The sequence below is a fragment of the Nothoprocta perdicaria genome, unplaced genomic scaffold (genome assembly GCF_003342845.1).
Source record: "Nothoprocta perdicaria isolate Ctin4 unplaced genomic scaffold, notPer1 scaffold_80, whole genome shotgun sequence".
Taxonomy (NCBI): domain Eukaryota; kingdom Metazoa; phylum Chordata; class Aves; order Tinamiformes; family Tinamidae; genus Nothoprocta; species Nothoprocta perdicaria.
In genome coordinates, this window is record NW_020456088.1 from 3212845 (window position 1) to 3230025 (window position 17181).

At 38.3% G+C, this 17181-nt stretch overlaps 1 protein-coding gene across 1 annotated transcript in view; it reads left to right on the plus strand.

The window, feature by feature from the left end:
* Window positions 1-1224: 1224 nt before the first annotated feature.
* MINDY4 (MINDY lysine 48 deubiquitinase 4) overlaps window positions 1225-17181 on the plus strand; it is a 69826-nt gene continuing 53869 nt past the window's right edge. The window contains exons 1-5 of the mRNA XM_026051933.1: window positions 1225-1390; window positions 3439-3558; window positions 4476-4687; window positions 6718-6976; window positions 8005-8465. Coding sequence (XP_025907718.1) covers window positions 1328-1390; window positions 3439-3558; window positions 4476-4687; window positions 6718-6976; window positions 8005-8465 — 1115 coding nt within the window. The 5' untranslated portion in view covers window positions 1225-1327. The remainder of the gene's footprint in view (window positions 1391-3438; window positions 3559-4475; window positions 4688-6717; window positions 6977-8004; window positions 8466-17181) is intronic.

Consider the following 17181-nt stretch of genomic DNA (forward strand, 5'->3'; position numbering starts at 1 on the left):
TTTTTTTTTTTTTTTTTTTTTTTACAAAGCACATATAGTATCAGGTACCCGAAGAACTGTGCAATGTCTTGAAACAGCAGTCAGCACTTTGCAACTAAAATGGTGCTGCATGATGCTACCTGGGCTTGCAGCATCCTCAACACAGCCAGCACTTGCTTTAGGGTCTTCCTCTCTCCATCAGCTGCAGAAGCAGGATTTAAGCCAAATTTGCATAGCTGGGTAACCACATACTGGGCTACACTAGTAAAAGCACAACCAGCAGATCAAGAGAGTGTTAATTCCTCTCTCTGAAGCCCTTAAGAGACCAGAACTGGAAAAGTATGTATTATTTTGCTTCCCTCATCAGTACAATACAAGAGAAATCAATAAAGTGCAGCAAGTCCAACAAAGCAACAGAAAGACAAATAAGGGGAGCTACTTTTCAGTCTGGAGAGGAAGCATGAGGGAACAGACAGTAGCTGTAGGACAGTTAATATCAATTAGGTAAGGAAAATAGCACTCCCAGAGAAAATTGGCCAAAAATTGCAACAGGTTGCCCAGACTGCAAATTCTCCATCCTTGGTGAAGGCCCTGTGCAACTCTATCTAACCGTGCTTTAAGCAGCATGTTGGACTAGATGAACTCCAAGGCTCCTTGCCAGCCTAAACCAGACTGGAAAATACGGTCCTCCACAGTCCTTCCCCTTAGGATTTTGCTTGGCAGCCTAATATAGGTGCAACTTGAAAGGGCAGGTTCCAAAGAGAGAATGCAGACTCAAATGAATGTTCCCACCTTAAAAATCCCCAGTAGGAGATTAAGCTTTCCTGTAACAGCTTTTTTTTTTCTGTTTTTTTTTTCTTTTTTTTTTTTTTCCTCATAAATGAGTAATTTTACTAGAAGAAACAGGTAGGGTTAAAATTAACAGTATCATGGAAGACTGTTTATATATATATATATATATATATATATACACTTCCTTTGATGACCTAAAGAAAAATAGAAACCAATCACTTCTGCCAGGTCTGAGCACAGCATTTGCACATTTCATTATTTAACAGAGTTTTTACATTTTAAAAGCATTTACTGAGATGCTCATTGCAGTGTCATGCGCTCTTTGAGTTTTGCATTTGCTTCCCTCCCAGGAGGAGGAGTCCTCCCTGCTTCCGATGACATGGTCTCCACAGCAACATATCCCTGCGCCTGCCCCGCTGCTGCAGTCCTGCCCTCCGCTGCTTCAGGAATGCAGTGGTTAAAAAGCCGCACAGAAGAGCTGCAATGTCGGTAGATTTGACTGATTTGTTAGATGAAGTAAAGAATACGCCCCCTAAGCACACTTTGGGCTAAAAAAATGGATAACTCCCTTGTGGAAGAAGTGGCCGCATCACTGGTGAGAGAATTTCTCAGTAGAAAGGTAATTTGTCTCGATTTTCTCCAGCTAGTACAAATGAAAGGACACATGAGAAAAATGTTAAAGATGAAGGAATATGGGGTGGGATGGGGAGGGTCGGGCTTCTTCCAGCACTAGGGCAGCTAGTCCTGAGCCTTATTAAGCCTTTGGAGCAAGCATCGGTACTACACTTCCCACAATGCCTTTTTATTTCTGAATGTGGACGGCAGCTTCCTCCGAGGAAGCCCGATTCCTACCCAGATGCGCCTGCAACAGACAATATTAACTCCAGAAATGCAGGTTTCACAATTTTGCTTTTTATTACCAATCCTGCTTTGGCTCCTGGGATTAGAAGATTATAAGGCGACTCCCTAGACCAACTAATAGCAAAATAAATAAATAAATAAATAAATAAATAAATAAATAAAATTAAAGCTAAAAAAAACACTAACATGTCTTTTTCTGGTTTCCAGTTAATAGCTTAGAAAACTGCAGATTTATCTGGGGGGGAAGAAAGAAGGAGAAAGAAAGAAAGAGGCAGGGCCACTGTACATTTCACAAAATTAAATGCTGTAAAGGAAATCCTTTGTAGTTTAAGTATAGGGCATATGGAACAGAGGACAAATTCTTGTTTGTCCAATTCTTGTTGTATTTCTTATTTCCAATCCTGAGAAAATATTGCTGCCGCTCAGCTTAATCCACTGGAGTCAGCAGTGAGTTTGTTTCTATCAGAGATTAAATGTCTACAATGCTATTAAGTATAGCACAAACCCCACTACTGCCTGTTTCACAGCCAGTCTCAGTGCATATTCTTAGCGTTTGTGAACAATGTTTAAACTTTCGCTCATTCGATTTCAAACCTGGATACGTTTAAACATAAAACTGATTAAAAACATACAAGGAATAGGAATGTTGTAGTGGACAGAGTTCACAACAGCAACTTACACACACATTGCTGCATCTGTTTTGTATCACACAAAATTAATGTGTTAAAATGAGGGACACAAAAATCCTTTGTGTTTCTGCACATGTGTTTTCCCCTCTGTCCCAATCCTTCTTTAATACACAGTGAAATCAACACACTGAATCAATCTTGACTTGCTACGACTCGTCCTCTAAGCTCTGAGCCAGGCAAACCATCTGCATGGGAACACAAAATACATTCTTGTAGCAGTAACACTCTGTAGAAAGTACCTAAACATTCTCCCTCCAAATGGTTTCTGACATTGTACTGCTCAAAGAACTTTGGAATTTGACCTGGACATTTCCCAGAAAATCAAGCTCTTCCCCTAGGAAGCCCACATCTGTTGTCTCTGAAGCTCCCAGGTGAGGAAGTCTAAAGTGTGGTGGACAAGTGGAGTACATTGGATGGGGCAAAATTTTATTTCAGGTTTTTAAAACTAATGCAAGAAATGAAAGCTTTATTTTTTTTTCTTCCACGGAAGAGCAACAGATTTAACAAGAATCATTCTTTACAGCTTCAATTAATACAGTTTAATAATTAATAATGTCTTATAAACTTTAATTGAGTCACATGAAGACCCCAAACCAGTTTGTTTTGAGGGCAATCAGACTGATTTCTGACCAGAGACTAACCAGACCAGCCTGAACTACGGACAAAAACTTCGAAATCTGTTCTGTATTGGCCAAGAGATTAAGTTTAGATCTGCTGTGTAGACTGTGTAGCTACTGAAGCCAAAACCACACTTAGGAAACACTGTTGTGTTTTTGATGGGAAAAAAAGCAAACTCATAATTCTGGAATTATGTGAATTACAGTAAAGCCCAGGTACTGGGAGGGGCTTTCATATAGATCAACCACTGAGTCTTGCAAAAGTGTTAAAATAGATGAAGGTATGCTTCATATATGAAATATGAATATATGAACCTTCATATATGAAATATATATGTATATATTCATATATATATGAGAAATATATATGAAATACGGCAATATGAAACTATTGCCATTTTAGTACACTCTGAACTTTCATATGAGGTCCAAAAAAGAATAAAAGCTCTGATAACTAACTGTACTGTCTTTAGTATCCTAAATTGGACACTTCTTTCCAGGGTTTGAAGAAAACTATGGCTACCATGGACCGAGAATTTCCACGTTCCGCGCTTAGCATCAATAACAGGAATGAACTTCGTGATATCCTCCATCTACACTCCTTATACAAGCAGAACAAGGTAAGGAAATAGATCTTCCTCCCCAAAAATGGTTAACCTCATTCTGTGGAACTAGGCCAGGCAGCTCAAGGCTGCAGCACAAACCCAAACTGCGCACGCTCAGGCCCGTGTGCACCGCTGCATTTTGGTGGACATAACAAGAGTTTGAAGGAGTAATGGAAAGCATCACCAAGAAATGGGATGACATTAATGCTCATGGAAGTACCTGGTAAACCCCAGTTTGCAAACCTGCAACCTCTAATGCAGAAGCAGTTATTAATTTTAAAACCTATTCAATTGCTATGGCCAGATTATTCAATTTCAACACATCTCTGTCTGTCTTTATTTGCGACTCTATATGATATCTGCAGGACAGGATTATGCTTTTACTATGCACTCATTCATAAGATAACACAAATCATATTGCTTAATGTCAGGGACATCAGGGAATAATTTCCATTTGGTCCCTAAAACCACTGTGGGCCACTTAGGACTTCAGGAATCATAATTTCTATTTAGATTACTGCAGCACACACTACATATAGTGTGTATACATATATACATATAGTACATATATATATATTTAAAAAAAAAAAAAAGCTTAATTCCTATAACCTCATCTTCACAGGACCTATTTCTCACATACTACTAAAAACAGCAAAGTGGTATGTGTGAATGTGGAGGGGGCAGAAGGTTATTGACTTAAGATTGAGATAGCTCATTTAAGAATTCAGACCTTTAATGTCTCTGACACCTTCTAGTTTCCTGTACTCTTTACACAGTCACATCCAGTATAAGCCTGCAAGTAGCTAAACTTATAAAGTGTTAAAAGGTTTCAGTCACTGCACAGTATAAGAGGAAATATCCTCTCTTAGTACAGCAAGACTAATGAAAGAGTTTTAATAGTCACCAAGAGTTTTATTTTTGTTCTTGAGCAGGCAAAGGAGAATCCGCTGAAAACACTTCTTGAAATTATTACTAATTACTTCCTTGAGCATGTCCGGACTTCTAAAACCATAACATCAAGTTCATCATTGACAAACCCTCAAAGTAAGAGCTCCTCGGCTCAGAGCTCCTCAACTCAGCTACCCAACTGCTTGGATGAAGAACACGTGCATCGCAGCACTGGGAACAAAACTGAAGACCCCAGGTACATCCTTTTCTTTCTCCTTCCCCTCAATAGTCGTATTTTTTTACAAGTGAAAATTTTTGTGGAGCTTCTAGAGAGGGTCCAGTGTAGAGTGACCAAGATGATTAAGAGACTGGAACATTTACCTTATGAGGAAAGTCTAAGCAAGTTGGGCTTGTTTAGCATGGAGAAGACTGAGAGGAGATCTGATCAATATGTCTAAGTACCTGAGGGGAGAATGTAAAGAAGATGGGGCCAAACTCTTCTCGGTGCTGGCTAGTGACAGGACAACAGGGAATGGGTACAAGGCAGTACAGACACAGGCAGTTCCAACTACATGTAAGGAAGAACTTCTTCACTGTGAGGGTGACAGAGCCCTGGCACAGGCTGCCCAGGGAGGCTGTGGAGTCTCTTTCTCTGGAGATTTTCCAAATCTGCCTGGATGCCGCCCTGTGCCCCGTGCTCTGGATGTCCCTGCTGGAGCAGGGGGTTGGATTATATCTTCTCTAGAGGTCCCTTCCAACCTCAACCATTCTGGGATTCTGTAAAATAGCACTAGAAGTTTTATCATTTATACCTTCAGTTACACTACTTTTTACTAGTTACTCTAATAATGCAAAGCTTAAACTGCTGTATTATTAAAATCTCTTAAGCAAGCCACCCATTCAAAAATACTGTTTTATGCACCTTATGAAGACTTAAGTCTCAACTACAAGATATGGTCACCGAAGCATTCACACATCTGAGCTTTTATACCTGACTGGCAAAGATTCTGATGGAAACATAACCTACTGAAAACTTCGGTGCACTCAATTGCTATAATGATGTGCTGCATATTTAAAAGCGAGATAGTATTGCTAAAAAAAATATATACTAGCACCATGCTGAAACTTACGTAAAAATAAATAAGTGTAGCTAGGTCATACCACTGGGTTTATCAGTATTGCATGGCATGGCAGAATAACAGTTGTAGTTGTGTTTTTTTTTTTTTTAATTGGCATTTATAAGACGCTGTCAGCACAAGGAGTAAACCTTCCCAGCTTTATTCTCACAGACGTTATCTGATTTTAATCCTCTCCTTGAACGCTGTGTACTGCAACTTGTTACTTTTGAGAGTTAAAGCGTGCAAAATCCCAGCAAGTCTTTCCTTATGCGGAAAGAAAGCCAAGACTTTGGCAGATTATAACCATCCGAGAAGCAATCCTTAAAGATACCGGAGTGCATAAAAAAATAAAAAAAGAGACAAACACCCAACACCCGCGTCAAAATGGCGCCTCCCTCCCCGCCACAGCCCCGGCGAACGCCGAGTGCGCATGCGCAGTGGCAGAACAGGCGCGAAAAGCGCTGGAGCAGTAGAGTGATCGCTTGTCAGCCTAGAGAGGCTCTTATACCGGAAGTAGCGCTCCGCGCTGCCCTTATCCTTGCGGAGACTCTATGATCTTTAATCCTCCACGGGAGGGGGGGGAAGGGGGAAAGACTGAGGGATCCTGATGGAGAAAATCGAATTCTGAACGGTTTTCAACAGGATTTATTAACAATGTGTGTGTGTGTGTGTGTATATATATATATATATATATATATATATATATATAAATGAGAACATGATTTTTATCTCTTTTTGAGAAAGAAATCCACAAGGTGTTTTGCACAAAGAATTGGAGATCCAGATAAATCATGCAGGAGGTTCAGAAAAGTTTGTTTATGCAATTCCAGATGTGCAGGAAAGTAGGCACAAAAGTTATGCAAACATTTCATGCCATATAAGCATTGAAAGGCCAAATAACAGCAATGTAGCCACCTTCACGCTTTATAGAATCATAGAATCATTGTGGCTGAAAAAGACCTTCCATATCATCATGTGCAACCACAAACCCATCACCACCATGCCTGCTAAATGATGTCCTTAAGTGCCTCATCTACACATTTCTTGAACACTCCCAGGTGACTCTGGAGCTGACAATAATGTTTTAGTTAAGCAAACAACCATTTTCCTTGCTTTCATTGAGCATCACTTTGCTGACTGAAATTTTGCTTCTTTTTCTCACTTGTAGATGTGATGTTGAGGATCCATTTGATAAAGTCCTTCCAGCCAGAAGACATCAGCACAAAAGTGAAAGATGCCACACAGGGTCCATGCACAACAGCCACTCACTCTCTGATGCGGATAGAAAATTAAAAGATAGTCGGGAAGATTTAAAAGCAACAGTGAGTTCTGAGGAGCTGAAAGCCACTGTGAAGGAAAAACAAAAGTCCAGGTCTGGTCTCATCATCAGAGGAATGATGGCTGGACCAACAGCCAATGCGCCAGAGGTGATTTCCAATCCTTACAAAATATATGGCCAAGGATTTTATATATAACTTTGCAATAAAATCATTTGGATATATTATTACAATTAATTCTGCATGTTAATTTTCAATCTGTAAATACATGGTAAGTTAAGGCGGGGATTCTGGTTACTTTAGGCGTGAAAACTCTTGGAGAAACAACCCAAAGGAAGAACACACAAACTACCCTCAGAAAATCTGTGATCTTTAGTTAAAGAACTTCCTTACAAATTTGTTTTCCATTTTCAGGATATCATATCTCTTAACAGCTGGGATTTTCCATTTTCCTCAGGAAATTGCTTTTTTTGCTTTCGCTCTTAAAGCTTTCCTAGATATGAATATATGACTTCCTAAGACTTCTGTGAAACCACACACTTAAACACTAGGACTTGTGGTTCAAAAACTATTCTCAGTTATGAAATACTTTCCCTTTTTACTATTCTCCATCAGTAAGTGTTTAAGAAAATTCTAAAATTCATTCCTCTTTTTTCTTCCTTCATACTGCCAAAGCAGAAACTCTCACTGTGTAAAATCACTCCTATAAAAATGAGAATCTGAGATATCTTGAGAATGCAATTTGGATAATTCTGAAAAGAAAGTGGAAGAGAAGTGTATTGATTGGATTTTTCTAGGTATCTTCTTCTACTTCAAAATAAAGACTAAGTATCTATAATGGAGAGTTTTTCTTATAAAAGGAATTGTAGTTCTTGATTTCCTTCAAGTTGGGTACAGCCCCAAAATTAAGTTTATTTGAGGTATTTTGTTGATGTTCTTGGGTCAAAGAAATAATTTTTTAAGACACAGAACAGTTTAAAACATTTTTAATAGTCCCCAAATTTTATGTGAAATTGTATTTCTGTTCTTATTTATTATCCCAAAGTTTAAAATAATTTACTGTTTACCCGGTTCTTAATAATGAGGAAATCATTTAGCACATTTAGTGATAGAACTTTCCATGGCTTTTGGTGCTCATTTGAAGATGCTTGAAATTCAATGTATGGTTTTAATTCCAGGATTTGCAAAAGAGGAGGCTTTCAAAACGATCCATTAGCACAAGCAGCACAGGACAATCCAAGGGTGAACAATATGCAAAAAATGATCTCAGTGTCCCAAGTACTGATTTTCAAGAAAGTAAAGGACCTTCAACACAATCCACAAGTTCCTTATCTTCACACAGTGATGGTGCCTTGAAAGGAAATTCAGAATTTTCATCAAAACCTTTGTCGAGCTCGCACACAAGTGCTGCCTCTGAAAAACTAAGAAATTTCCCCAAAGATCCAGAAGATTCTTTTGCCAGGCTGCTATCTGAAAGAGAGAGGACTAAGATGGAAAAAGGAAAATCTATTCTGAGCTTTGATGTTGACAGCAATGAAAAAAGCCTTAAAGGGAATGCTCTTCACAGACATTCAGGGCCTGGTAGAGACAAGAGAGAAAGATCCCTGAAGAAAAATGAGATTTGGTTGTCAAGCCACAGGTAAGAACATCTGTTAAAATGTTACACTAAAAGTCTGATGGGGAATGACAAGGGATTGAGATTTGCTTTCTATTTTTCCTTTCTTTTACTTTTCAGCAAAGGTAGTTGGAAGAGATAAAGAAAATTAAAAGCAGACAAATTTTAGTATCTATTTTATTAACTTTAACATTCTTCTAAAATTTACAGTAATATGTCCCTCCATATTAATCTAAGAGTTTTAGAGAGCCTCTCTCTATGAGCTCCAAATATTTTTTTTTTTTTTTTACTTTTCTCCATCTTTGGTCCAGCTGCTTTGACCATTTCTTTGTGGAGGTCCAGATTGTCTGGATCGGAAGAGTGGAAATCATGAGGTTTTGGGTTTTAAGGGAAGCTAAAGCGACAGGATCCAGACTGTAGCATTCCAAAGCTGCCTTTTTAGCAAGAATGTGACCTGTGATAAGATTTGGAATGCTTCAGGAAGAGCCTTCATCAGCCTGGGGGTTTAACCAGCCTCAAATGCTGAACTGCTGAAGACACTATAGGTTTGAGCAGTGCAAGGTGACTTTGTGCCCAGTTAATACATATCAATAATTATTGTAATAAAAGCAACTGGGGAAAATGAAGAAGGTAGAACAAAAGTTTCATGGCAAAATTCACTTTGCAGGTCAATCATAAAGTTGGGCAATCATAAATTTGAGCAAAGTCTTGCCAATATCCTCCTTTGTGAGTCACACAGCAGCATTTCTGTTGTATTACATTTCGCAGTTCTGTTGATGATTGCAGGTTTTAAGTAGTAAAGCACAAGCTTTGTTGTTGTTGTTTTACTTTATTTTTCTGATTTGTTAAAGTAATGGGACACAGTGCGATGAGGTCTTGTTGAGATCATGAGGAAAAAACTCAGGGCTGATTCCCCTCACATTTTTTTGTTAGGTCCTGCAGGAGATAGCAAATGAGAAATCTTTTGGAGCAGCTCCTTGTCAGGAACCAAAACAACTGAAAAGTCACAAGCCTTATGTAGTTGTCTACCAGTGTTAGCAAACCTGGTCTGCCAAAGGTGAAGAATACTACTGTCTTTGGTCTAAAATCCACAAGAGGTCACATGTCCTTTACCTAGTCTTATGGGAAGTTGAGATACCACTAAGTGTAGCCAAATCCAAGCAGTGCAAGACCAAGAAATTACTCTTACTGATTTCAGCCTTTGTACCTTGGCCTGCTGACACTTAACTAAACTCTGGAGTACTTGTAGAATAGAAAAAAAAAAAAAAGAGATATTTTGTAAAGTGGTTGACCACAGTGCACCATTTTGTACAATGTAGTGTGTACTGTAGAAAGTGCAGTGAACTAGTTTGATTCCGTTAGTGGAATCAAGCTATTTTCACCAAGAACGGGAGAGGGAGCTATTTGCTAAGCAAGGCCATTTAATCTGTCTCCCGAGCAAAACTAGGTCATTTCTGCCAGGTAATTTCAGTTAAAGCTCATCATGCCCTTGAGTCCATGCTGAGCTCTGAGCTTCTAGAAACTCCTACTGACACTAGTAGGTCTGTTAATATACCTGAAGCTAAATGGAAATAACAGAGAGTAGAAGTGAGGCCATTACAAAGTATGGGCTGACTCTTGCAAAATTTTGGGAAAATCATTCAGTGTTTAAGAGGTTTTTTCAGCACTTTAATCAGAATGCTTCACCGTTTTGAGGCATCCAACTTTATAAAGTTTAGCAGTGAGTATTTATTGGATCCTCTTTTCTTGAAGCTACTTGGCTTCACTCACATAGGTGCAAATCCTACTGTTTAGATGAGTAGCTGAAACTCAATCTATGTGGATTAACCACAACAAGTTAATTCACAGGCATCTGCAGTTATGTTTTTGTTTCCCATAACAAAAGGAAGACAGACTAATCTTGTTTTGCTTTCCAATTGCTTTACTTCTTCCTTCTCTTTTAACATATATGAAAAAGTCCTGTTATTACCCACAGGCTGCAGCCTTGCATTGCCGACATATGAGCAGGATAAAGTCATAAAGTTGCTGCTGTACTTCAAAAGACGAACTGAATTGCTGAATAAAAGCCTGAAAACTGAGTGGGCAGCAATACCTAGCTAAAAAACTACACTGGTGAAATGCAGATCCCACTGTATATTTTGACTCACACATTTTGATAAAAGAAATGATGAACATAGCTGTGTGCTATGTGTGCTTCTTATTCCATCAGCCATACATAGTTCTTAGCCAGAGCATGAAATATGCATGGGGGTGTATACCTATTGCCAGAGGTCAGCCTTATAATTGTTGATATTCTGATGTTACTGCATTGACATGAAATTAGACCTAAAGCAATTAGGTAATACCTGCAGTTTGCCTTTAACATTTATTAAACGCTGGCTTTTTAAAACATTGTTCAAGACACCTTCATTTAGATACATGAATTGCGATAAAATACTGACTTTTTTTTGGTAAGAAACCACTTGCTATTTTATTCAGTATACTCTAGGCTCTATGTGGATTTCCTTGCACATAATTGCATTTAGTACTATATAATAAGTGCACCATATAGCTTTAAGGATAGGAATGAACAATAATGTTTCATCTTTATCTCCATTTATTTGTATAGTATTTATCAGTGCAACATGTGAATGCCCAGGAAAAAAGCAAAGGAGCATAAGGATTGCAAATAATTAGAAAAAAAGGGGTTATTTTCTTTCTTGAATCACAACGGAACAGAATTTTTTTATTTCAGTTAACTCAGAAAAGAGCAGTATATAGGTGGCAGCAAATCTTCGTGTAACCTCACCTGTAAACAAACAGCAACTAAATTAATTTGGATTTAATTTCATATTTCATCCTGTTTTTGTATTGTACCATATTTGCTGAGGTGTTTGTGATGCAAACATGTTGGTCTCTGGAAGCCCTAGGCGCAGAAAGCTGTTTTGAGAACAATGTTTTAATAAGAGGTTTAAACTTATTTTCCCTCAGCACTCAGTTGTTTAAGCACTCAGATATCTATTCCAAGGCTTTGGCATTTAATAACTTAGATGTAACACTTCAGAGGCGAGAGTACACTTCTTATTTTCTGCTTAAACTACAAAAATATATGAAGTAAATCAGGAGCAAGAAATGGAGAAAAATTGTATTTTAATGAAATGGAGTTTATATGTAATGGAGATTATATTTAATGGAATGTTTTAATGGAGAAATCATGGAACTGAAATGATTAACAGTGAATTAATTCACATAATTTTCCATGTGGCTTTTTTTTATCTTGCAAAGCTAGACTGTTGGTAAGTTATCTTGTTGTATAAACTAAAGTGACGTATATATCATTCCTATTATTTGACTCTTTAATCTTTTACTATAAGGTTTCTCTCCCCATGCATCCCTATAATCCCATGTTTGCATATTGATATCAGATGGCAAACTACATGAAGTTAATGATTCTTCCATGCTCCTTCATAAAAATAAAAAAAAACTTAACCAATGCAAAATGACACATAATTATCAATGCAGGATTAGAAACCCCATCTATCAATTTTGTCATGTTGATACTCTTGTTTATAATTATTCTCTAAAGAGTATTTCCAAGTAAAAAGTTATCTGTAACTATGATTCTGTCTCAAAACACTGCAAGTTCCATGAGAATTTGAGAGAGATCATGTTGAAGGAGTGTATTTATATCAAAAGTAATAAACTACTGAAGACCTTCCTGAGCATTTTAACCTTGGAGAGCCTTGAATGGCAATGGGGAAGGATTCTCTGTTACCACCAATGCCTTTTCCATAATGCTGAATCATTTATAGCAAGGAAGTATTTATCACTGTGCACAGAATAAAGAGCAAGGGCCTACAGTGGAATGGAATTTGTGACCTCTGAGACCTGTAGAAAAGAAATAGCTGTTGAAGTTTTTGCCTGACCTGAGATGGAAATCATTGTATTACTTTTTTTGAGAAAACTCACAGTGAATAATGAGTTACTTGGGAAGGCTGTGTGGTATTAGAAGGTCAAAGCTTCCTCCCTTTTCACAGCTTGAGCAAACAAACTTGGGGAAAAGAGCAGTAAAAGCACTTCACAGCAGTTGAGAAACAGTTCTTTTGTCTCAGCTAGAGAGACATACTGCACTTATTGCTCATGCAGCCTCTAAAGTTGAAGTGCCCTCCAATGACCCTTAATTCTACCAATGTGAGATTTGGTGATGATGTGGAAACCCTGCAGTTCTCAGTTGAATAGTTTCTGAGTGAGTAGGTCTGAGCTGGCAAGCTGCATTCTGCCTGGGTGCAGGGTGACAGCTCTCCTCAGCTGGAGTTGGGCAGGTTTTTCAGCAGTTTCTTTGTGAGTAGTTAAGGAGAACCACAACATTTTGACGCATCTGGACTTTCAGAGTGCCTTGCAATTTCATAAAAATTAAAAGGGAATGACTATGAGGAAGGCTGATGGAAACGGAAATATTTTTGCATAGGAACAAAAATTTCCTCCTTGTATTAGGAACCCAAAGGACATGGTGGTAGGTCCTATTGTCTGAAGTCAGAGATCAATAATACAGTTTAGTTATAAGGAAGTTAATTGATTTTCTACCTATCCCTTCATTGTAAATAATTGCCCAGTCATTTATCCTGTTCTTCTAAATGTTCCTGCTGTCCCTCACCTTACTGCCAGGCCTGGCTACAAGTTGAGTGTGAGCTGGTGATTTCCCTTCAGAAGTCTGCCAGTGCAGATGGGAGTTTCAGACAGTAGGGGCTGTTTAGTGAGCGTGTGGGTTGGCTTCAGATGCCTTTTCCAACCAAAACCTAAGCATCTCTGATGCTTTTCACCTCCACCACCAAGAGAGCTAGTGCCAATGATCCAGAGGCAGAGATTCTTTCCCTAAAATATAGTCTCTCAGCTCAGTTTGCCCTAGGTGGGCACTCCTTAGTTGTTCCAAAAATGTTACTCATTTTGGTCATAAACCCTTTTCTAGCAGTGCTTTGCATTATAACACATATTGGGCAGTGTTAGTGAATTGCCATAGATACAAAGCTCTTTAGTGGAACATTACTCATATTTCATAGAACTGTATAAACTACAGATGCAAAGGGCTTCTAAGGTCATTCATTTCTCCAGCAGATTATTCATCACTGTATATGCGTATACATATACATGTATATATTTGCTGTAAAACTTTTTCCAGGACTTTGTGCAGCCTTAAATGACTCAAGTGACACCTCTCCTTTAGGAATGTGCTCCTGTGTCTAATAGACCTTAGTTTTAGGATCTTTTACCTTATAGTCACACCACATTTTTCTGCCCTTTAGCCCAAAGCTAAAGTTATTTTGGTGACTGATTTTTCCTTGCTACATATTCACTTGTATTAAAGTATTTCTAGATATTTTTCATGTTACTTTAGGCACTTTTTTTAATTTTTTTTTTTTGGTCCAAAGTTACTGTTGTGTGTGTATATTTTTATCTTTTCCGCTGTAGAATTTTATTAGTGTTTTTCTGTTAGGATATTACTGATTTGTTTTATATTTTGTATGTATTTAAGGACTGTGATAACTTCATAGCACTGTGTCTCTGACTACTACAGTGTAAAGATAGTCACCCTCTGCTCATGACATGATTCTCCACATTATAAAAGCACATTCATACATTTGTCAGTGCAGCATATCCCAGACTTATGCCCTCTTACTTTGTTTCAGACACACTGCTTGCAAAGTTTGCCCTCAATGTTTAATGTATTTTTCTCCAAAATGCCCTGTGTAGGCCAGCATAATTATGAAAACATTCTAATCTTAAGTAAGGAAGTAAGTGTTCCCATTTCTTGATAGAGAGACCTCTTCTACTTAGTGGTCCCGCATTTCTGGTCTGACTTGTCTTGTCTGTCTTGAATGGAGACTATAATAGCTGAATTCATTGTATTCTCTTGCTTAAAATTGTTCCCCAAGGGCAGTAATAATCTTGGCTTTTCCATTTCGTATATTACAACAGAAAGTCTAAAAGTCACTTTCATTGAAAATAAAAAAAAAAAAAAAAAAAAAATCTTCGAAAAGATCCTATGGAATATCAAGATGATGATTATTTCTTAAAAAAAAAAAATTTCTTTGTATTCTTTTGCATATCTGAGATGTTCAAAATAATATTTTGAAAGTGTTATGATCCTTTAAAGGATCAACATTCACACTTTATTATCATGGATAAATCATCTTATTGCCTGCCTGAGTTGCACAAGTTTAATTTCCTAAAGCTGTCTATACACTTCTCACACAGTTGCTTATGCTGTGCATAAGCCACACAGCAGGATAAAAGCAATGCAGGAGTTTTTTTGGGTGTCACTCATTATAACTTCCTGATACAAATGATCAAGGAGATGATGAGGAGCCATTCTGTTGGGCCTGATTCTTAAAAAAAAAAAAAGAAGAAGAAGAAGAAAGAAAAAAAAGGAAGAACTGACTAGGCATGTGAATTTTGAGGATGCATCTTGGTAGATGAGATGGTGGAGATCAGGATCCTGAAAGGAGGGAACAAGGCACAAAAAGCAGGATTACAACCCTGGACGTCAGGTCTTTGGTTTGTTAAGGGATCTACCTAGAAGAACCCTGAGAGATACCACCCTGGAAAGAGGAGGAGTCCATAGAGCTCATTGGTCTTTACAGATGACATCCTCAAAACTCAAGAACAGTCTATCCAAACTTGAAGAATGTCAAGCAATGCAGGAGGAAACTCATGTGGATGAACATGGGGCTCCTGACAAAACTCAAGCATGAGAAGGAAGGTACAAGAAACAGAAGCAGGCTCAGATGACCCAGGAGAAATACAGAGACACTGTTGAGCATACATGGATGATATTAAGAAAGCCAAAACCCACCTGAAATAGATTTGGTAAGGGAAATGAAGGACAACAACAGGGACTCCTACGGGCACCTTAGAAATTCAAACAAGAAGAGAAAAAGTGTTTACATTTTGGTGTAAAAGTAGCTTTCTTAGTTACAGTGAATAACATTTAAAACAGGAACTGTTCGCCCACTTCACTGGTGTGTCAGATGAGACTATTTTGCCCGAAATGAAAAATGGCCTTTACCTAAGTAATAAAGTTCTGCTCCATGAGATATTGAGCCAGAAAATACTCATCATCCTGAGAGCATAATGTGTGAAATGAGGGCTGGGGTCAGATGGCCGTGATATGCAAACCTTGTTTAAAATTAGTCAGAAAATGCCAAGTGATTTCAGTATCCCTATAGTGTGTGCCAGCATACTCAGGGCCATGCAGTGTGTATGAGCAATGTCTGAAGAACGCATTAATTTTTTTCCCATTGTAAGAGGAAGAGGATGTATTGGGCAATAGTGGCATTTCTAGGAAATCGGAGTTTAGTCAGAGTGCAACATTTCAGATAAACGACCTGGAAAGAAGGCTGATTTGGGGCTGTCTGATAGTAAATTACCTCTACACGCTTCCTTCCATCTCCGTCTCTTTGTCATCTGAACGCAGCCCCAGGTGTTGTCCTGGAGCCACATGAAGGAGCCCGTGGCGTCATCCCAAGCTTTCGTCAATGCTTCGGTTTGTCTTTGTAGGCAGGAAGCACAACAAGAATAGTGCAGTCGGCACCTTCCTGGAGAGACTAACCACCACCTCCCCGGAGCGTGCGCAACACACGGCTTGGGGATAAGTCATTATTTGGCTCTTGCAAGAGGTAATTAGAGGAATGTCTGTCTAACAAGATGGGGTTACCTTCAGGTACATAGGATTTAATCAGCCCATATCGAAAAAAAAAAAAAAGAAAAAAAGAAAAAGAAAAAAAAAAAGAAAATAAGAGAGAGTTCAGTTGCCAAATCACTCAACAGTGGAAACCTTTAATTATAAGGAGTTGCATAACACATTTCATAACATAGTCCTTGGACCGGAAAAAAGAACCCAAAATAAAAGTCATAAACTATTGTGGCACTTGTTTTGTGCCAATGGATTTATGGCATCAGAGCCTTTGACATGACATGACATCTGCGTGTACTGCCATTTGCCCTCTTAGTATTTTTCCAGCACTCCGTAGGAAGAAGCACTGTGCAATTGCTGGAAGTGGCAAATGGCTTCTGTATAATTTGTTTATTTATTTATTTTTCGAAAGACCAGAAAACTAGAAAGGTCCAGCCCATTGCCTAAAATGTGTTCGGTCAATTGAGAATTTGCCTTGAGAATGTGTCTGCAAACATACAGGACTTCAAAACTGAGCTCAGATTCAATGACCAGCATCCATCCTGTTTGTGGTCAGAGCTTCACAACATTTCCTTGGAGAGTGTCCTTGTAGGAACATCTGGGGCAACACAGTAGGAAGCAGCACAAGAAAGAACAGATGTTTGGATGTAGTACAAGGACTGGATCTCCCCTATGGCCTAATCCCACTAAGATTTCTGTATTAATAGGACATAAAAGTTCTCTCTGCATTACCAGTGCTCAGCAATGGGCAGTTATCTGTTTGTTTTAAAATGACAAAATGAGTGAAGAGAACAAGTCCATTGTTCAGGGTAATTTTTTATGTTGTTCACATGTAATGTTTGATGTTGACTTTCAGGGATATAATTTATTTTAGTAAAAACTGTCAGGTTAGATTGTTTTAGACAGTTAAAAGTCCTGAAGCATCTGACAGGAAATGTAAGGCCAGGAACTTTTCACATCCTTAGAAATATTTTTTTCTTTAAGTCAAAGGCAAAAACCTGTCAAAGTAGGCATTGTACAAAACAAGCAAAACAGAGGGCCTTGTTGGTCTCCACTGATGTGAATTAACTC